Source organism: Lithobates pipiens, unplaced genomic scaffold, assembly GCF_037356315.1.
Source record: "Lithobates pipiens isolate NorthernLeopardFrog02 unplaced genomic scaffold, aLitPip1_a1.2 Scaffold_28, whole genome shotgun sequence".
NCBI lineage: Eukaryota > Metazoa > Chordata > Amphibia > Anura > Ranidae > Lithobates > Lithobates pipiens.
Genome location: NW_027507789.1, coordinates 202,218,409 through 202,241,063, shown reverse-complemented (window position 1 = coordinate 202,241,063; position 22,655 = coordinate 202,218,409). Strand labels below are relative to the sequence as shown.

The window sequence follows — 22,655 nt, the reverse complement described above, 5'->3', positions numbered from 1 at the left end:
CCTGACGTCATCAAGACCAATGCAGGGTCCTGATGACGCCGAAGGACAGTCCACTACCAGAGCATGGGGGAGTTTCGCCTGCCGGCGGAGTGTATAGAATGCAGTAAGTAAAAATGCTTTTTTCCTAGTATACAGAAGCAGTTACCCATTGCAGTGTTGACACAGACTCTCTGCAAGCGAGAATTTTCAAATTTCCTAGAGTTGGGCTTGTTCACCCCATGTCAGTTGAGCTGCATTTTTCTTCACACTTATATGGTATGAACAGGATGCATAGAAAACTATACTTTCCAACTCGCACCAAACATGTGGTGGTGTGCAGAATAGTGCAGCTCAGCTGACGTGATGTGAACAAACTCTAATGCCGCGTACAAACTATCGGAATTCTCGTCGGAAAAAGCTCTGATGGTTTGCCCAATGGCATTCTGAAGGGATTTCACTCAAGCTGTCTTGCATACACATGATCACACCAAATTCCGACAGTCAAGAACACGGTTACGTACAACACGTATGAGGGGACTAGAAAAAGGACTTTCGATAGCCAGTAGCCAATAGCTTCCATCTCGCAGTTGAATCTGAGCATGCGTGAGTTTTTGCACGTCAGAATTGCATACACACGAATGGAATTTCCGATAGAAAGTTTTTCCGTCGGGAAAATTGAGCACATGCTATCAATTTTTTGCTGGTGGAAATTCGGACAGCTAAATTCCGATGGAGCATACACATGGTCGCGTTTTTTCCAATGAAAAGCTCTCATCGGTCTTTTGCTGGCCGAAATTCCGATCATGTGTACGCTGCATTACGGGTCTTGTCCCCCCCCCCCAAACCTGTGAAAGCAGAAGCAGCAGATAAGCCAATGTCTCTGTTACTCTGCTTTCTCCTTCTGTCAGCCTGTTTCAACACATTTTTAAGGTTGGGTTAATGCTTACAGGGCTGCATTAATGTCTGTCTGAAGTTCAAGTCCTACTGAGTGTATTCTGTGATAACCAGTCGGCAGAGACAGGGATTTTCATCATTGGAGGCTCCTTTACTGACTTCACCTCCAGATCTCTCCCCAGTCATAATGCTCGTGTGTGTGTGTGTGTGTGTGTGTGTGTGTGTGCGCGCGCGCGCGTGTGTCATCCAGCTTGTAACTGGCTGACAGTCCTGCCAAGTAACTTTACATGTGATCATTGATACTGGGAGACCAATACGCCACTACTTCTGAAAGATACATCAACTCACATGTATTCCTATTACATTGTGTTTATTGGTTTCTTTACATGAGTTGTAAAATACATTACTTTTCTGTATATTTTTTTCACCTGTGTGCTGTAAATGCTCCTTTTTTATTCCCATGTTCCATTACAGAAGCTTGAAGAGCGTTTCCGAGCGAACAGACGGGACTTGGTGGCATTTGAGCTGACAGTGCTGGTGGCCATGGAGCTGGCACTGTACCTCCCGGAGGCCCTGGTATTACCTCACTTTCGTCGTCTGACCAAGCAGCAGTAGAGAGAGTACCCTGCAGAGACTATCCAATCCAGCAGCTTTGTGCTGGGCTGGGAACGCAGCGCTCTTATTCGCTATGTAAGGAGGACCATGCCGAGTCCAGCGTCTGATCACCAGCGGAGGAGTGGAGTCAGAAATGGTTTTTACCTTTTATATTTATTACGAGGCAGCAAGCACAACTGTAGTTGGGAGTTGTGGAGTAATGATCCTATTTTATTATCATATTTTTCTGATATTTGCGTAAATTGCACATTGTCAAAGCGCGTTCTTCCCCGAGGCTCTTTTAATGCCTATTTTCCTGATGGTAAAGGATTTCCCTATGGGAAGATGTCAAATGTGTGGTCTGGAAGGGCAACTCTGCATGACAGTTTTACTTTCTATGAGCAGTTTCATAATTTACTAGTATACATATTTTAGAACAGAACCCACTCTTAAATGGGGGAACGTTCCAGTGCACTGGAATACTTTTTACGCTGAGCAGATAGGAAATTAAACTTTAGTCCTATATGAACTGGGACGGTTGTTCCTCCTGACCTAGGTGTTTATCATCAATGCAGTTAGCCTGATAACCCTGTGGACAAGGAACTAGCTGGAAGTGGTGAATATAAATGACAAAAATGCCGTATTTCATATTTACCTGGCAAAAAAAATGTATAATATAATTTATTTTGAAGTCTATACAAAAATTAGATTTGTACATGTACCTTGCACTGCTCCACCTATATTTGTGCTCACAGTGCCGTATTTAAAAGAGAAGTGTAGGATTTATGGAAAACAAAATTATCACCTAGGTGGATGCAGCATTGTTCCAAAACTGCAACTGTCAAGCACCACTCATCTATCGGCTATCTTCAGGCTACAGAAAGCTGATGACTGTCAGTCACGGGCTCTCTGCTCTGCCCCTCCGGCGCTCACTGGAGTGTTGGGCTGTGGAGGGAGCCAGCTGTCAGTCCAAGCATCTGGGTGGTTTCCCACCATATGGTCAGGATCTTTTCAGAGCCTGGATCAGCTCTGTGACGTCAGCCGACAGTGGGCTGTGCAGACATTTATCAGAGGGGGTCAGTCCAATACGCACATCTGCGGCTAATATCTGTGTCACATTATATAACAGATATTGATCTAGAAGTTGCAAAAACCTGACTTTCCTGCAACAAATTGAAGTTTTCCCGATTCTGATGCATGTCACAGATCCTCTTCATCAAAGGCACACTGTTTGGTACATGTCAAGTGCACATCATATAAATGTCAGAAAAACAATTTATCTGACCCACTATGTCTCCTGATAGTCCACCCCACCCCCTTCAAAATGTGATCACCCATTCATGCTCTTGGTAGTAGGTTTTAGTGTCACTGCTTACTCGGGCAGGCTATGTCACTGCTCCCCCCCTTGACTCACCACTCGGCATGGGGAATGGCTGATCTGAAATTCCAGTTTGGGGTGGACAGAACCTTTTTAGAATGTTTATGCTGTCTTGCCCTCCAGATTGATCATTGAGTAGATCTTGCCATTGTTTTTGGGAAATCCTCTAAGTTTTTTTCGATGCCTTGGATCCCCTGAAGAACATAAGGCCGAGAAAATGTTAACTGGCCTGGGCATCTTGGCTTCCTTTTTAAAAGACAATCCAATTGTAGGATTTTCCTGTACATGTAATGGGGAATTCCTTTTTATCCTAAAACTGTGAGAAAATCTGTCCACTTGTGAAATGATTGAACCAACCTGCATGAATATTGGGGGAGCTCGCCCTTTCAGTAATGTAAGTGTGTCAAAGAAAAGTCCTAATCTGTGGACTGTCCGCTCTCATCTTTAGGCACCCAAGTAGAAATCCTAGTTAGTTGTAGGTCAGAGGTGTCCAAATCCAGGCCTTGAGGGGTCACAATCAGTACAGGATTTCCCTAGAAAGAACTAATCTATGGTGACTACCGTAGCTTACTATATGTACTGTTCTAGAAATGGCTGCAGATCCTGACCCTTAGGTCCATGTTGGACATCCCTGTCGTAGACCTTTATGGCAATAACTAGCATGGAGCACAAGGTTTATTTTTGTAATGTTGCTGTGTGATATGTGGTTTCTGTTCTTTTTGTTTTCTTAGTATTTGTTGAGATTTTTAGTTCTTTATAAAGTGCACATGTGGGTGACTTCCAGGTAGCCTCATTCCAAAAGATAATACACTTTATAGTAATATGCATAGTTATTTAAAAAAAAAATGTGCCTAAACTGAGCCTGGTCTGGTATCAGGGTTATTTTATTTATTGTGGGTTTGTTTTTGTTTTTTTGTTGCTAAGGTATTTCAGGCACAACTGTTGCCCTTATAGCGCACAAGCAGCCATTGTGTCCTCAAGTCATATAGTGTTGTGTGTTTTTGGGGGGGGGGGGGAGGGGGGGCGGTGTGAGTGACATCAATGAAGTGCTTTGCTATATTCCATTATCAGTGGCCCCTGATCAGAATTCTCAGCTCCTCTAGTGGATGTCTGCAATCACTTTGAATGTTCCAGTTTCTATAGGCCACACAGGATGGACTCCGCCAGGAATTCGCCTTCTCAGTGCGGAATGCTGCTGATCCCCGCTAAGCAGGCGGATGACAGGTCTGCCTGTCCATATACATCTGACTGCCATCCAATCCGCTAGGATGGGGAATGGATCCCTATCTGTCTGTTTTCATCGGATCGGATGTTGGTGGGTGTAAACAGATACATCTCCATTTACACCTGCCGCTCCATAGAGGACAATAGATGATCCAATCGGGAATGTCTGAAAAACTGGCAGACAAGACTTGATTGGTCCACTTGTGTGAAAGGAGCCTTGGCTGTTTTGCCCGTTTTGTCCCGCTTGTATGTGAAAGGAGTTAGTGCTGGAGCCCCTTTTAATAAACCCCTCTTCCAGCCCTTCTATGCTGCCATGATTTTACTGAGAGGTGGGGACCATTAGGCCAGATGTTTGTATTCTCAGTGCTGTCACTTGCTCCCATTGAAGTGACTGAATGACATCCTCTTGTGCTCTTCAGGCAGTGGTTTTGCCGAATGCCCAACTCTAGCCAAAAGTGTGTTTGTTTTGTTTTAATCTTTTTTTCTTCCCTAGTCTTAAAGCGAGGTGATGGAGGGGAAGGTCAGGTTTGTTATGCATTCTGTGATGCCCCCCCCCCCCCCCCCCCAAGTTTAACCATCACTTCCTGTCAGGACAGGAAGTGATGGGAAATTTGTCCAATGGGGACCCACACTGCACCAGCAGAAGGAAGGGTTAGAACTTCAGTCAGGTTATTATTACCTTGTCTTCTGTAAGGGTGACAACCGTTTTCCTCATTTCTTTTTCCGCTGTCACAGGGATGTAAAATGAGATAAAGGAGAAAAAACAACGTTGTGGCTGGAGTTTGGTTTTTAACATAATATTTAAAAAAAAAATTCTTTACTTTTTAAAGTGGTGACTTGGCAGCTGCAGACACACAATGGCAGCTTTCGCTCACACACTTGCTTTACTACCTAATCTAAGCGCAATAGTCTTGGAGACGTCCGTGATTTGTGGCCGTTGACCAGTCTGTATAATTCTAGAGCTTCCTGTGCCAATTTCCTGATAGCAATGACAGATTATGAGCTTACATTTATTTATTCGTAGGCTATCTGGGTGTAAGCAATCGGCACACATATCTTCCAGCTTTTCGCTTTATTTATTAGCCAGTAAGAAGTGATGTAAGTGGTTTGCAATCAGTTCTATGTTTAGATAAATCCGGCGTGTGTCCAGAATACTCGGTATGTGGCTCCGCTCAGTACTGCCGCTAATAACCAAACTGCAGCTTCTACCATTACAACACTGGTGCCATTTTTTTTTTTGGGAGGCCGTGGCATTTTACGTTCCTCCGAGTGTCATTCACCACTGTGACTGTCCATGAGAGCAATCTGGTGGGGTTTTTTTTTTTTTTTGTTTCGCGTTCAAAGAAAAAAAAAAAGTTTTAAAGATGATCTCTATGTTAGAGAATTATAACTGAGGCACATTTGTTGTGCTGCTTGTGAGGAGGTGTAGTGTGAATGTCCTACTACGGCCTGATATATGTGTGTGTGTGTGTGTGTGTGTGTGTATAGCTCCTTCAGGTTGCGTTGGGTGAGGCGTCAACTCTGCCAGCTTTTTGCCAACGCAGGGTGGATCTGCCAACTGTGCATATCACAGGCCAAATATAAATACAGCTTGTGCTTTTGTGCAAGCCAAAGGTCTTGTTAAAGAATTATTTTACAATCTGGGCGAGGTGTGTATAATGGGGTGCATTACCCTGGTCTCTGTGCCCCCCAATCCACAAATCATCTTCAGGTTTAAAGTTTAGGAGAGGGAACATAATATGCTGGGAGTGGAAGGTTCCTGAAATTTACATCGAACGAGGACATGGAGGCACGGGGTAAATTAAAGCGGAGGTCCACCCTAAAGTGGATCTTCCGCTCATTGGAATCCCCCCCCCCCCCCTCCAGCGCCACAATTGGAACCTTTCAGGGGGGAGAGGGGTGCAGGTACCTGTACAGTACAGGTATCTGCACCCACTTCCTGGATAGCTCTCTGCGGAAAGGGGCGTAGATTACGCCCCTTTCCGAAAGTCCCCCCGCTGCCTGCTGGGAAACACAAAGATCCCAGAGGCAGCGGGTCCATCCTTATTGTGCAGCGCGACTCGCACAGGCGCAGTAGGGAACCGGGAAATGAAGCCGAAAGGCTCCACTTCCTGATTCCCATACCCAAGATGGCGGCGGCAGCACCCGAGAGACGATCGAGAGATCGGCTTCGGGTGCCGACATCGCGGGCGCGCTGGACAGGTAAGTGTCATTATTTTAAAAGTCAGCAGCTGCAGTATTTGTAGCTGCTGGCTTTTTAAAAAAAAAAAAAAAACGCGGACTCCCGCTTTAATTACTTCCTTCGCCCTTTTATCCTTTATTGTGCTCTTGAAGCACTTAATTTGTATCACTGTGACAAGCAGCTTCTGTCATTTTGAAGGGAACCTTCCATGCTAACTGTAGTAAAGTTGCTACTACCAACTTGTCAAGTCTTAGAGGCTGCAAGTTCCCGGGAAACCTTTTGGTTTCGTTATTTTAGCATACAAGATGCAGGTTAGTCATGACTTCTCACTCTATGCATGCATGAGGTCAGCAAGAAAAGAGATTAGAGTGATTATAGGAGTGTGAAGCTTCTAAAATAGTTCTGATCGGACACCAGCGGCGGCACTCTGATATCCTGACCGGTTCCCTGCAGTTTATAGTCATCCTCCGAAGCTTTGTAAGACCGAAGTAACTTTGCACAACAAGCCTGTGAATATTGCCATCTTGTGGCAGAAAGAGTGAACTGAATTTTTTACATGCAAATATATACTCGCTGTCCTGTTTGGAAAGTAAATGTTTTGTAATTGGAGAATAAAATGTTAGATTGTGTTAAGTGTGGAAGGTTTTCCATATTGTTTTTTTTTTTTAATACAGTGGTATTGTCGTAAAGTTACTGCTTTGTTAGAGGTTTCTTTTATATGGGATTAACTTGTGTAATAAGGGGTTGATTTAGACTAAGGCTCCTCATCTTGAAATAGCAGCATACATTTCATTAAGGAGGCTTCTACCCTTTAATGTAATATTTGGCCTAAGGCAGTGACCCCCGTCATTCTTATAGAAGGGATGGTACAGCCAACAGGTGTTAATGATGCCTAGAACCCCCTTTAATAAACCTTAGGATTGCACAGTAGAATTGCTTCTTGAAAGATTCAACTGAAAATTCAGTTTTAGGCAGATCTTCTTCCTCAAGTTCTTCTGAAAGGAGAAGTTCACCTTTGGAACATGTTGCATGTTTCGCCTATTTTCAGGGTGGAATATGTAACCTGTTGCAGCCTCCGATCCCCGCGACAGTGAGCGGGGGATCTTCTTCTTCTTCCCACACTCGCTGTCACAATTTTGAAAATGGCGTGGACATGCTGGGCTCCTCCCACATGGCTGCATAATTTATTCACAGTTCACTGCAAATGAATGCCTACAAGTACCATCCAGCCATTGCGGCTGATGGCTCATAGTCCTCAATGAACTAGAAGGGTGCTGGTGAGCGTCCTCTCTGTTCAGTGATCTTTCTGCTCTCACGTGGTAACTGTCTGTCCATACATGGTACAGGCACAGCTATTCTAAGAGCCTGAGTTTGCACCTACAATCTGCTGTTCTTGGACAATAATAAATGTACATTTTATTTTTTATTTTTTTTACTTTCAAAAATTTGCATTTAAAAAAAAAAATAATCTTTTTAAAAGGTGAACTTCTCCTTCAATAACGAGTGCAGTGTTTCCATCCAGCAAGTTTCCCTTTCCTTGTATGTCTTGGCTTCTTTGTCCCTGCATTGTTCTCTGATCTTGAGGTGAGAAATCGGATCGGCTGCAGTCACTGCGATACATTTCTGTCATTTGTACTGAAATACATTTTGCCCGTCCAAACCAGATTCCTCTTTATAAAATGAAAACCAGAAACTGTGCACCTAGTTCTAATGAGCAATGCAGGACGCTCTTCTGTGATCTTCCAGTAATGAGCTGTGCTACCCTTCTGTGTTGAGAATGCAGCTGTCACACCTCGCCGCCATTGTGGAGTCCTGATCCGCCACTTAATTCATAAAGCACTAATGCGGTCGTTAGTCCTCGGCAGATCCATAGGATTCTTCTCCTAAATGACACTTCACAATGCCAAATGGATTCCTCCATTGTGCTTTGGTGATGGGTGAGCTTGCATCATCCGATGAAGTCGTTTTTATGCAGGACAAACTAGCAGTTTATTTTGGAGATGCATTTTACTGTAGAATTTGAAGCTGTTATTTTAATATTCATGTAGACAATGTATAGTATTTCTGTGTAAGCTAAGAAAATACAATTATATTTTGATATTCAGGTTTGTGTGTCTTTTGCCAGATTGCATCTAATTTTATATATCTAAATAATGTTATGTTTGATATAGATGGCTGCGGACAAGAGAATATTGAGCTGAACCAATATCCAGCCCATGGGAGCTAAAGATTGTCATTGGTTCCTTGTGAACATTGGTTTGGTCACAAAATGGCCGCTGCTATGCTATATATTACTGATGATCCATTTTAATGCCAATGAAAATTTGCTATTTTTTTTGTATTTGTACTGTGCATATATTGTACATGTTTTACAGTAAAGGAATACAAAAGAAAAGCACCTTGTTTGTTTGTGAATCTCATTCCAGTGTTCCTGTGGATAATAATGCATTTGTGACAATGCTGATGTCAATAAAGTGTTTTTTTTTTTAATACAGATTTGAAAAACAAACCAATTAGCATGAGTGTTTTGCTTTTAAAAATACATTTGATACCATTTTAATAGTTCTATGAACATAGGTGTGATGACACTTTGAAGATGGTAACACAAATCTGTCCCTTATGCTATACACTATACGAAAAATCAGTATAACCCATTTTCAGAAAACTGACATTTGGCTGTGAGCGCAAATGGTAGTGCCATCATGTAACGACCGACAAATCGCTCAGTTTTTTTTCCATATACCCAGTGCAGACAGTTCGCACGGGAAACACATTAACCTTTCAATTTATCTTTGTTTGGCAGAAAATTACCAAACTTGTCCTTCATTTTTTTCTTTTTTTGCTCAAAACGTCCCAACGATTATCGATCTTGTGCCCATTAACTGGCTGAAGAAACAAATGAACTGTATAAATGACAGAATTTTTCGTATAGTGTAAGGCCAACATTAGCCTATCAGATTGTTTCAAAGATGGTCCATCTTCTTCTGGGTATCGCTGCTCTGGCCACTCAGTGCCGGAGCAGCGATGACGTCACTCCCGCGCATGCGACCCGCCACTAATGGCATATCTCCGTTAGCAGTGGCATGCTGCTAACGGCGATAGTGCACCTGCGTGCCGCTGTTTACGCCACATGCGCTGTAGACAGCGGTGCCTCTCTTTTTGTAAATATCTCCTAAACCATGTAGGTTTAGGAGATATTTCTTGGACCTACAGGTAAGCCTTAATCTAGGCTTACCTGTAGGTCAAAGTGGTTTGTAAGGGTTTACAACCACTTTAATCTTTGACGCAAAAAAAAAAAATGGAAGCTGGTTCCTATGCAGAGCTGCACCTGATTTTGCACTCTATAGTCTTAGTACATCAGCCTCAATCTGTCATTTAAATATAGTGGCCAGGTTTTAGGTCGCTGACTCAAGATTTTGAGCCCAGATAATCAGCAGCACATCCAGGCAACTAGCAATATCAGAAGGAGAGGTCAGTAATGACATCCTGCCATTTTTATTTTTTATGAAACTTATGAACAGAATCTGTCTTAGTTTGGCCTTTGATCACACAGGCAATGCTTAAGCATACATTAATGCAATGGGCCATCTTTGCCTGCCCAGGATGTACAGGTGTTCCATGCAGCGAGTCCTATTCATGTCTATTAGGATGCACGAACACAGCTGCTGTACCCAATCTGACAGCTGTGTGCACTCCTGAATGCAGACCGCGCATGTTCGTGGACACACACCTGCATGGCTGTAAAATTGGGATCAGCAGCTGTGTCCAAATAGACATGAATGGGACTGCCGGGGGGGGGGGCAAACTCAGCTGTTTGCACAGATGTACACTTAAGTACGCCCATGTGAACTAGGCCCTTTGCTTCTACACATGTAGCAAGCATCCAAAAGTCTATTCTTCCCTATATTTGTATATCTGCCTCCTCACATCCCAGAGGCCACCAATCTCGTGCACACACTTCTTGTGAAGCTGAAGGTAGACTTTGCCACCTCACCTCCTCTTTGTGATACCCTATCACGCCCTGACCTATAGATAGAACTTTCCTACGTAAACCGCAAATGTGGGGAAGACTGTCAGTAGTGAGTCCTTTCTGATGCAGCAACAATAAAGAGTCTCCATTGTGTAGGGGGTCTCTAAGTGGTAAAAAGAGAAAATCAACCACTGAGCCTACAGGGCACAATCCCCCCCCCCCCCCCCCATGTGCATTGGACTGTAGTACCTGTTGCAGGCCCAACACAATCACTAACCAAAATGCATTGTTCCAATAGGCCCTGACCACAACAACCACAAACTGCACTGTTGTGCTCTGGGTGAAAATGTAATGGGGGGGGGGGGGGGGAGTATTTTAAATTGTGAACAAAAATGCACATCATTGCAGCACAAACATGTCATCACACATCAACTGAAGAGTGTTTAGTGTGCAAGAACACGGCCTCTGGGTCAGTCCACACAAAACCAACATTTAAGTGTTAGAAACAGAAGATCTCCAGCCAAAAAATAATTGGTGCCGAAGGTGAATTTGACCCGTGATGTCACTGGAAGAAAGGTATACAATGATCACATAGACCTGTCATAGGGCCTGCGATTGCACATTCCTGAATATGCCCATTTCTTAGCTATCTCCTGTTGCGATTCTTTTGGAGCTACTAAGCCAGAACATGCATGCAGCAAAGTTGGATTTCATTATCCTGCTTGTTCCTGGTTGGTGACTCACAGCTAATAAGCATTGCCAGAAGGAGGTTTAGCAATGGGCACCCTCTCTATTCTCAAAGTTCCTTAACCACTTCAGCTCTGGAAGGTTCACCCCCTTAATGACCAGGCCATTTTTTGGGATGGGTACTGCGTTGCTTTAACTGACAATTGCGCAGTCATGCAACGCTGTACCCCAAAAAAGCAACAATTTTGAAGAAAGAAAAATTTTTTTTTACTTTTGTTATAAAACACATAAAAAAAAAATGTAAAAAAATCTTCATCAATTTAGGCCAATATGTATTCTGCTACATATTTTTCGTAAAATAAAAATAATCTCAAGCGTAAAAGTCATAGCGTCTACAAACTATGGGATATATTTATGGAATTACATTATTTTATTTTTTTTACTAGTAAATCTGTTAATCTGCTTTTTTTTAATTAATTTTTTTGCGGGATTGCGCCATTGTTGCCGACAAATCTGACACTTAGTGACACCAATACAGTGATCAGTGCCAAAAAAAACGCTGTCACTCTTCAATGACACTGGCAGGGAAGGGGTTAACGGGAGTGATCAAATGGTTAAATGTGTTCCCTGGGATTGCTTGATAACTGTGTGGGGGATGCCTTCACTGGGGGAAGACAGAGAGCCGTGGTTCTGCTTGGCACTGTTTTACAGAGGCAGACCACTGTTCTGTCTGCCTCGGGAACGTTCGGTGGGTCCCGGCAGACATTGGGTCCGCTGGACCTGCTGATTGGCTCCTGCTGTGTCGTGATTTTGCACTTAAGGGGGCGCTCTGATACAGTATATGTATGTGGGGCGGTCCTTAAGTGGATAATAAAATAAATAAAAGCTTGATCCGGTGTCGGTCAATTAATCACAGCTCACAATCTCATTGTAAACCTGCCAACTGAAATCTGTCTTAGAAAAACAGGTAAGAACATGTATTATGCCTGATTTACACCTATGCATTTTTAGTGCATTTTGCAGATCTGCACTACAGAACGTGTTCCATAAGAAACCATGTTAAATGGACTGTAGTGCAAATCTGCAAAATGCACTAAAAATGCATAGGTGTGAATCTAGCCTTAGGCTCCGTTCCCACTAATGTCACTGATCATGTGACTTTGGACACCTTGGGGTTAATTTATTAAAGGCAAAAAGACTGTGCATTTTGCAAAGTGCAGTTGCTCCAGAGCTTAGTAAATGAGGTAACGCTTCACTTTGTAAAGAATACCCAATTACATGTAAGGAAAAAAAAAAAACTGCATTTTTGATTGTATATGATTGGATAACAGAACTTTTTTTACAAACCCACGGCCCGAAACACGTTGCGTGAATGACCACTGTTAAAAGGCTATACTCAAACTAGACTCAGAAAAGCCTATAATAAAACCCTGGCACGCACTAGATCCTCGCTCCTATACGACTCTACTCACCAAAAACAGTAAAAATAACCAAATTTTCTGACCACCATAATCGGTTAAGAAATCTCACTGACCACTGACACCTGCTAACTGCTCGCCTCATCCTCAAAAAAATACGTTGGACCAACTCCATTGAAAGACAATCTAACAATTAGCCGCTATCAGGAAGGACCTCGTTGGTCCAAGGAATCCCTTTGGCATTTTCCGTTGTGGACAATGCGTCCGTTGCCCTTGGATATAGGAGAGCACAAAATGTATACTCCCTAATGGAGAAATATTTACACCTGCCTTTCATGACAAATTCCAACACAAGAGGAGTCAGTCGTCTGCTTGATGGTTTGTGCTTGCAATGCGTTTTACTTGGGGAAGACCATAAGAGAGCTTCACCCAAAAATAGGAGATCACCTATACCAGTGATGGCGAACCTTGGCACCCCAGATGTTTTCAAACTACATTTCCCATGATGCTGATGCACTCTTCAGTGTGGTTGAGCATCATGGGAAATGTAGTTCCAAAACATCTGGGGTGCCAAGTTTCGCCATCACTGCCCTATACTATTCCACTAATGGTGAATTTACCACAGTGGGATGACACATAGGACTGGACTACAGATTTAAGCCTGAAGTGGCTAAATTTGTGGTGCTTGAAACAATCCCTGAGGTTGTTCATGGAGGAGACTGGGATCGTATAATCCTACAGCGAGAAGATGTTTGGATTGAATGTTTAAACGCCAAAATACCTCCCGGTCTAAATAAAAGTCACACATACAAAGCATTTCTTTAGCCAACCTTTGAAATATCTTTATATATCGATTATGCTGGACTGGACCTGTCCCTATCTCCATCGTGCGGGACCAACACGATCCTCTCTGGTGAGACCCACTGGTTCAATTCTTTCTTTTGATTCCAATATTGAATCAAAATGAATACCTAACTATTACAATTTTAACTATAATGCGGAGTTTAATAGCTAAATATTTCTGTATTCATATATATCTGTTGTAATAAGGTTAGTAGTTGTATAATAAAAACCAGTGTATTTCGTGCAGGGTCGCAGTCAACATATGGCTGAACAATCGCATCCCAATAAAACAATACTAGAAAAATGGCCTAGTGCGACAGGCACAGTCGGCTGTGCCTGTCGCACTAGGCCATTTTTCTAGTATAGTTATATAATGTTTTTTTTATATATATTTTTCATATATACACATACCTATTAATTTTGTCCTGTTGGGTTTAGTGCAAATCTCCTGCTATACATAATAAGGTTAGTAGGACAGCCATGGTCAACCTTCATAACCAGGCTGTCCCCTACCTCATGCCTATGCAAAGTTATAAACTGTTATGTTTGCTGTATTTTGATTTTTTAGATTGACTGTGGCATGAGACGGCTTCCTCTCCAGGGAATGATGATGCTCCTTAGAAAGCTATGATCTATTCCCACCAGGACAATGGCCTACGGCTGCGCCCACTATTTGGTCACCGCGCATGTGCAATTTTGCACATGCGTGGTGAGGAGAGTAGGATCCAGTGACTTTGTCAGCCGGCAGATGAGCCTCAGCTGGGCTGGAGGCACATTAGGAAGCTGAGAACGGCCCCTAGCATGGAGGCTGCTCCCCGGCAATACACGGAAGCAAGAGACAAATGGTGAGTCATGCAATATTTAAATAGCAATATATTTATCCATAAGCCGACCCCATGCTAACCGTATACCGAATGCCAAGCCTGGCATCGGGGACAGACACATGGCTATGGGCACTAACTGCTATGCAAATAAGACAGAAGAAATTGAATCTATATCCCCTCTCTCTACCTTAATTATATACAGTGGAACCTTGGACTACTAGCATAAAGCGTTCCAGGAGAATGCTTGTAATCCAGAGCACTCGCATATCAAAGCGAGTTTCCCCATCGAAGTCAATGGAAACGAAGGCAATTCGTTCCACATTGACTTCTATTGCATGCAATACTGCATCTGGCCAGAGGTGGGGGGGGGGGGGCTAGAGAGCCTTGGAAATACTCCGGGACAGCTCGGCTGAACTCGGAAAGGCTCGGGAACAGAGTATTTACGAGTATTTCTGAACGGCCCCCGAACCGTTCCGTGTGTCACCGATGCCCCCGCACCTCTGGCCAAATGCAGTACTGCACACCACATTAGCTTGAATTCTGCTCGTTTTGTGAGACAACACTCGCAAACAGTCAGGATTTTTTATTTTTTTTTAATAGTTGCTCATCTTTCAAAATGCTTGTTAACCGCGTTACTCGTTAACCAAGGTTCCACTTTACCTATCAGGGGAAGTTTTTATTGCTGCGACACATTGCTTGAATAGATTTCCATTTAAATAAACACCAGTCAACAACTGCCTGGCAATAGACTGCTAAATAACAACCAGCTGTGACCATCATTACTCCTGCATTTCCTTATCGCGGGGAGTCGTACTGGATATTTTGACTCAGTAGGTCGATAGTCTAATTGGGAGCAGTGTTTCGATCAAAAAACAATCAGCGCTCACATGTACCAGAAAAAAATATTATTGCAAGCTGAACACCTAAAGGAGCAATACACAAAACACTTCACTGACACATTAAATTATACAAATGGAGCAGCGCAAATAAAAAGTCCACAAATATTGGTCACGTATGACTATGTGACAGCAGGAGAACGTATAGAGGGAAGACACCACGTGGTGAGACAGCTCTTCTCTTGTATGTGACCACTCCTTCCACCAGTAGAAATAAACTCTTACCAGCTGGGATGGACCTCTGAAAACTCAGATGGTCAAACATGCAGATTCAAACTCAAGGTGTGCAGGAGCCACGTATGGATAGAGAGATCTTCAGATCCAATCAGTCAGGTGTGGCCGACTTCTGATGTATGCCCAACACTTTCACTCCAGGTGTATATAGGCAGCGAAAAATCCAAGAAAAAAACTCCAGCCAGGGAATAATATACAAAAAAAGAATAGAAAAACGATCTAAGTGTAGCTTAAAAAAAAAGATTGTTTTATTGAAATTCACAATTAAATAAAAAAATGAATAAAAGATAATTAGCCAAAAATTCCACTGTAAAAGTCCACAGTTGTATATATTAATTGATACAGTGTCTCTTTATCAGTACTGATTACCGCCACAAGATGCCAGTGTGGCGGCGTGTATAATGCCAAAAACAGAGGAAAATAAAATAAACAGAGCAGGACTAGACGGCGGGTGACGTCCGTAACAAGATCCTCCCCCCGTACGTACGTTACGTCCAATCAGGACTTCGTCAGCGGCCCCACCCACCGGCTATGGCTCTTTCCCACTTCACCCAAAACTGAGAAAATAACATTTGGGTGGAGATACTTTACCAGCATTAGGAAGATGTCAGCATGCTTCATCTATACACCTAGGAAGTGGCTGCCAGAAATAAATCTATTGTTTTTTTTACTACTAAATAAATATATTTATTTTTTTCCAGATATTTCCATTAATCGGCTGCTTACACTGTGCTGAGACGCCGTATTTCCCGCAATCTCTGGACAATTTTTACTTCAGGGAAGGCTTGTGAAGTCATCTCGGCTGTCTCCATCATCAAAGAAACACTTCATATACTTTGTTCTTTTTTTAGGGAACAGTCCTGGTTGAGAATAATGACAGAAAACCACAAATTTGTTTAATAAAAATGTAAAGCAACAGAGTTTTCACTTGTGTGTGTTTTTTTAAAATATATATATATATATATATATATATATATATATACACACACACACACATGCACTGTTCAGGAAATAAAAAAACATAATCCATTCACAGGATTGCCATATCCTATTCTGCGCATTTTGTATCACACGGTAGAAGAGAAATGCTTTATGTGATGTAGGTAAGTGGTTCTCACCCCTGTCCTCAAGTACCCCCAACAGGCCATGTTTTGGGAATTTCTCTTAGATAATATAACTTTCCAAAATACAAAGCCATTGACTCTGATTTAAAGCACCTGTGCAAGATAAAAGGAAAAGCTGTAAATATGGCCTGTTGGGGGTACTTGAGGACAGGGTTGGGAAGCACTGCTTTAGAACACATAGAAAATGTTTACCAATGTAAGTCCCTGTTTGGGGATAGGCTGCCCCAGTAAGGTCTCTTTCAGGCCGTCTGTAATGCTTATCACCCTGTGTGCTGAATTGATTTTCAGAAGGAGGTAAAGGAGCAGCTGGCAGGCAATCTGGAGTGGCTATTGGCCAAACTAAAAGGGTTTCCTGGATTTTTTTTTTTTAACTGCTGAATGAAATTCTACATAGCAGAACACGCTGCAACTGCAAGCCGGGCTTTTGCCTCCCGGTGCAGCCCCATTGAGCTCAATGGGCAAATTTGACAGGCCGTGCCGCCTATTAAACTTTGCAGAGTTAGAGTTGCAGAAGCATGCGTACAGCCATGTCCAGCTGTAAGATTAGAATTCCAGAGGGCAGACGGGGTATCAACAAAACCATGTCACAGCCACCTGTTTTTACCATCCCCTAGTCACCAGTGTGACAGACCATTTAATGTACATCGCTGCTTACCCTTACCTTGCTGCTCCACAAAGCCTCTATCCCACGTGGAGGGTGCAAGCCCTGTGAGCTATGAATAAGCACCCAACCTTGGTGTGAAACATGTAAGCTGATACCTGTAGTTCACCTTTGTATCCGGGGCACTTGAATAAAGAATTTGCACAAGAGTGCGGCCATCCAGCCTTCTTTTCTTCTAAATGACAGACCATTCTATTTGTTGGTTTTTCAGTGATATCAAAGATCATGAACTGAAAGAGGGCAAGGGGCGTGGGGTCCACAAAGTACTATGGTACCCACATGTTAAAGACCTGGGACTAGCGTGAACTGGGGGGGGTGGCCCATAGTGTAAACTCTGTTGCAGTGATGACTGTGCAAAAAAATATATAATATTAATGCTAAAAAAAAAAAGGGATACACTGGGCCTGAAATATTTAGGCATTTGGGGGGAAAATTGAAATAATGTGGTACTGGTTGCAATTTCACAGATTTTCCATATGCATTAAGCTGAATGTCAATACTGACCACCATCAGATCGCCAAAGAGAAATTTACTGCTAAGCACAGTAACTCCCTCCTTCCTATGGGAGGTATTATATAGTACTATAGCTGGTAGGGAGAATAGAACCTGGAACTCCAAAGTGACACATCTTACTATTGCTGGGTACTATCCCCTTACACCAGCTCTCAGGCTGTGGAAGTTTTGCTCTCATCATCAACTTGACCAAAACTGGAACTCAACTACCCATCTGCTAATAGTTCTGTTCCACAACCCTATTGATTAAAAATAAAAATAAAAAAAAGGAAAAAAAGTCCCACTTTTCTCCAACCTGGATAAGACCATAATTGTTGCTGGGAACATGGTTTATTGGATCAGCTGTTGCTAGTTCTTCATTAGTTGGCCAATGCTCTATGTGACTTACAAGGACACGTGCATTATTTTACTAAATCTTGATTTAACAACTCCAAGACCCAATTAGAATGGTGAATCAGAGCTGTGGTCTGGCTTAGAGGTTTAGCACCCAGCAAAGATTCTGAGGTTGTAGGTTTGATTCCCGGCTCATCTAGTTGCATCTACTTTACTAACTCTTCATTTCCCATGTTATGTTCAAAGGATGGGTTTTTTGAAAGCAATAGCTTTTCTGGTGTGGAGGTTTAGCAGCCAGCCCATGGACCTGTATAGCTTTTGGAGTCACCGGTTCGAATCTGGACTTATCTGTTTGATTCGTAGAAGATGTTATACTCCTGAAATAGGAGAACAAACACAAAAATTATTGGGCAGAGGCGAGTAGCTCAGAGGATAAGGGCATTGACCAGGGTGCCTTGAAGCCCAAGTTCAAATCCATGAACATGCCTGTAGACCCCAAGGGCCAAGCAATGAAGGCATAGCAGATCCCAAGGGCCAAGCAATGAAGGTATAGCAGATCCCAAGGGCCAATCCACTGTAGACACCTGAGGCCAAAAGCTCTGAGTGAAAGTCTGGAGGCCATGGACAACCCACCACTCTGCTCCAGTATAACATGTGTGGGTATCACATTAGGTTGTGGACACCCTGCCTCTTCAGTCCATGGGCTGTGACATCACTGCAATATTATATAATAAGAATGAGCTACCTTACAGTGGTAGCTCATTCTAAAAGCAGTGTAGATTTTTTTACCTTGATGATGGGTCAGGCACAGTTCCTTTGTTCCACCACCAGTCGTTTGTTCGTTCCACCACCGGTCGTTCGTTCCTTCGTTCCACCACCGGTCATTCGTTCCACCACCGGTCGTTCATTCCTTCGTTCCACCACCGGTCGTTCGTTCCACCACCGGTTGTTCGTTCCACCGTTCCACCACCGGTCGTTCGTTCCACCACCGGTTGTTCGTTCCACCACCGGTTGTTCCTTCGTTCCACTGCAGCTGGGACACACGGGGCCTCCCTCACGGGGATTTGAACTCAGGTCTCCAGCAGACCAGGCAGGGATCTAGCCCTTTCAGCCACCAGCCATGCCCAAGGGCTAAGGTGTTCAATGTTCTATTTCTCACACACAAAAAAAAATAATAAAAAAAAGTTAACAGTAACTAAAAGCAATATACAGTATGACAGCACACTACCCATTAAGTCAGTTAATTCAGTTTTCTAAATGGCAAACAGAATTTATGATTGGATTCAATAATGAAATTGGAAACCCCACACCAATATCTCTAAACTCAGCCAGGTATAACTCATGTAAGCTTTAACATGTTGTTTTGAAGCCTTTTAAATCTGCAGCTTTCTCTAAAAGAACCCCCTGCTGGTCCTGTCATGAAGGTCCCGGTTTAGGCTCTTGTCATCTTGTTCTTAGGTGAAACCTGTCTCCTTGCTGTGCTCCTGCACTGTCACATGCACCCCTGCTATAGATTAAAAGTGGTGGTGCAGACCCACAGAATTGCATAAGCGTGGGCAGTGGCTGTCATCCTCAGAAAGCCGGTCCAGCGCAATGGTGCACAGCAAGGGCTGGAATGAGTTGCATGTAGACAAGGAGTGGCTGAGATGGAGTAAAGGGAAGAAAAATTTGAAAAAAGTCATTTAAAAATGTATATATATATATATATATATTTATTATACACAGTGCAAATACACAGCAAATGAAAAATGTCATCCAGTTAGGGCCGACATCTACTTTAACCAGCTGGAAAGGACAAGCCAACCAATGGATCAGATCTCCAGTCTCCTCTTCGACCACCAGAGGGTGCCAGTCTCAGGCCTATCACTGTCACACTAGGATACCCTGTATCTTTGACCCATAAAAAGTTATAATAGATTTACTAATCAAAGGATTGGAGCTCAGGTCTCCAGTACATCAGTAGAAGCTTCAACCACTTGAAGGTTTACCCCCCTTCATGACTGGGCCATTTTTTTTGCGCTATGGCACTGTGTTACAACTGACAATTGCGCAGTCGTGCAACGCTGTACTCAAAAACAAGTAGAGCTTTCTTTTGATGGTATTAGATCACAAAAAACAATATTTTTTACTTTCTGCTATAAAACATATCCAATAGAAAAAAATCAAATTTCATCATAAATTTAGGTCAATTTGGATTCTACTACATATTTTTGGTAAAACAAATCCCAATAATTGGATGTTGATTGGTTTGCACAAAAGTTATAGCGTCTAAAAACTATGGGATATTTTTTTTTTTTTTACTAGTAATAGTGGCGATTAATAGAATCTTAGTGTATTTGGGCCTACTAACACCACTCAGAGCTAAACAACTAATGAAGTTAATCAAACCTAATGCAAAACACATTAAATGTATATATCTCAATACATATGTAAATACAGCAGCCGCTAAAACAAATACATATAAAGTGTAAACTCAAAGTAAAGAATCCAGTCCAAAAGCTTATGAGGCATCCAATTCTTTAGTAGCGCTCCTGTCAATCATTTAAAATGTGACCGGCGTTCATATGTTAATCATATGAGAAACAAATGGCATGACATTTAGTGGTGAAAAGTCCTGATAGTGGGTGAAGATCCTAGTTGATGTTTGATTAGCGTGTACCATACACCAAGATCCACACCGCGTGAGTCGCACTCCCCTAGGGGTTCAAACTCACCATGAAGAAGCATATCACACGTTTTGAATAATCAAAAAGATGTCATCCTATTGGTAAGGGTCGCTAGAGCTGCAGGTCACTTCATGTCAATCATGCAAAATAAAAAGGCTCTAGAGGAAGAAGCCTTCATCTCTTAGACTGTTGGACAAAGTGGAGAAACCTCCGATGGCAAAAGAACTGGATCCTCCTCGCTCACTCCTGCAAGTCTGCTGCGGTTTCTTTCAGTCTCCCTCCTAGACTCGGCTTCCTCCTCCAACCGCTGTTCCAGCAAAGGCTCTGCCTCTTTATACAAACTCATGGAGGAGAGAAAGCGGCAGGATATACAGTACGTATCACACACAGCACATGGCCCTGTTCACACTACAAGACGTGGCGGCGAATAGTGACTTATAGAAGGACTGCAATATTGTGGCCGACATTCTGACACTTTTTGGGGATCAGTGCTAAAAGATTTGCACTGTCACTGTACTAATGACAATGGCAGGGAAGTGGGAGGTTAACATCAGGGGCGATCAAAGGGTTACCCGTGTACCTAGCCAGTGTTTTACTATACTACGTGAGGTGCTTTCACTAGGGGAAGAGATTAACTTTATTCCGCTTGGTAGGGACACAAATTCCATGCCTTCCCTCCAGTCAGAACAGCGATCTGCCTTGTTTACATAGGCAGTACGCTGTTCTGGCTCTCTAACGAGCGTCAGGAGCCGGAGGACATAGGGTACCGTTCACCCGCCGATTGGCTTCGGCTGTGTGCAATCACAGGAGAAGCAAGCCGCTGGGGGTCGGATTTTTTTTATATATATTATACTCTCTGTGTATGTATGTGTGTATATTATATATATATATATATATATATATATATAGAGAGAGAGAGAGAGAGAGAGCACACACACGCCTCCCTGTAGCAGTAAAACTGCTATAGGGCGGACGTGAAGTGGTTAACCTCTACTCCATGTGCTTCTCTCAACTAAACAATGATCATTATTCTATCAAAAGACATACTGTATAAAAAGAACCACAATAAAAAAAATAAAAAAAAGACATAGTGAATAAAAAGAATAAGTCCTCTGGTGTCACATGACTATCAAACATACTAAAAATCATTCCGCTATGGTCAGACCATTCCTCTGTATCACTATATTTAGATACCCACAACTCTCAGTCTAAAGAGTGAACAAGGTATTTGAACAACACACTCATGAAAGACATTTAGAAGATGGAGGCCATCACCAACACAATTGCTAACTTTATAGCTGCCTACCCAGAGGACACTACTGTAGCACCCTCCCAGTTAGTGTAGATAGCTAGGTTCATGTAGTTTGGCTCCTCTGTAATCAGTGGAGTAGGGGTTGATTGTTTTGGTCTGCTCGGTGTTTCATATGCTGCTGATTACTTGCCACTGCATTCTAGAAGTATAGTTGGAGGAAGAACAGAGAAGCAGCTTGAATATTTATAGGGATCCAGCTAATCCCTGGGGAGGTTTTTGCAGTAGGTGTCTGGAGAGCACATACAGTGCCTTGAAAAAGTATTCATACCCCTTGAAATTTTCCACATTTTATCATGTTACAACCAAAAACAAAATGTATTTTATTGAGATTTTAAGTGATAGACCAACACAAAGTGGCACTTAATGCATTTACATTTTTGGTTGTAACATGAAAAAAGTAGGAAAATTTCAAGAAGTATGAATACGTTTTCAAGGCATTGTAAATAGCCAAAGGCTCATAGCGTGGGGAGAACAGCGGCACTCATCTGAGTGCAGTAAGTAGGAACAAATGAATGTTAACTTTAAAGCGGAGTTCCACCCACTTTTTCAACTATATCTTAAAGGAAAGACCATCACCACTCATTGTTGGCTACTGATTTTTTAATTTTTTCCCCCCTTCTCCTTCCTACCTTTATTGAAATACCTTGTGTACTTCCGCCCCAGCATCCCCCGGCTGCATTTCCTGCTGCTCGCCCCCTGCCTTCTGGGACCTGTGTGTGTCCCAGAAGATGACGGAACCATTCCGGAAGCGCCACACGACTCGCACATGCGCAATAGAAAAGTCTGAAGGCTTCACTGCCGGTTTCCCTTAGTTAGCTCTTTGGAACTTTGATGGAGGAACCAATCTACTGTGAATGCACTCTGATGGGGGCAACTGATCTATGGTGACACTATGATGTGGTGACTAATGTATGGAGACACTG

General features: G+C 42.7%; 1 protein-coding gene and 1 long non-coding RNA gene across 2 annotated transcripts in view; one reads left to right on the top strand and one right to left on the bottom strand.

Annotated features, from left to right (window-relative positions):
- The window catches only part of CABLES2 (Cdk5 and Abl enzyme substrate 2), a 49,227-nt gene extending 40,581 nt beyond the window's left edge, over positions 1-8,646 (top strand). Inside the window, 1 exon segment of the mRNA XM_077460295.1 lies at positions 1,348-8,646. Coding sequence (XP_077316421.1) covers positions 1,348-1,488 — 141 coding nt within the window. The 3' untranslated portion in view covers positions 1,489-8,646.
- Positions 8,647-14,570: 5,924 nt separating this feature from the next.
- On the bottom strand, positions 14,571-21,252 carry LOC143936020 (uncharacterized). The gene is made up of 2 exons (XR_013263601.1): positions 18,544-21,252; positions 14,571-15,983 (listed from the first exon to the last, which is right to left on the bottom strand). It is a non-coding gene; the product is annotated as an uncharacterized LOC143936020 (long non-coding RNA).
- Between the last annotated feature and the right edge of the window lie 1,403 nt (positions 21,253-22,655).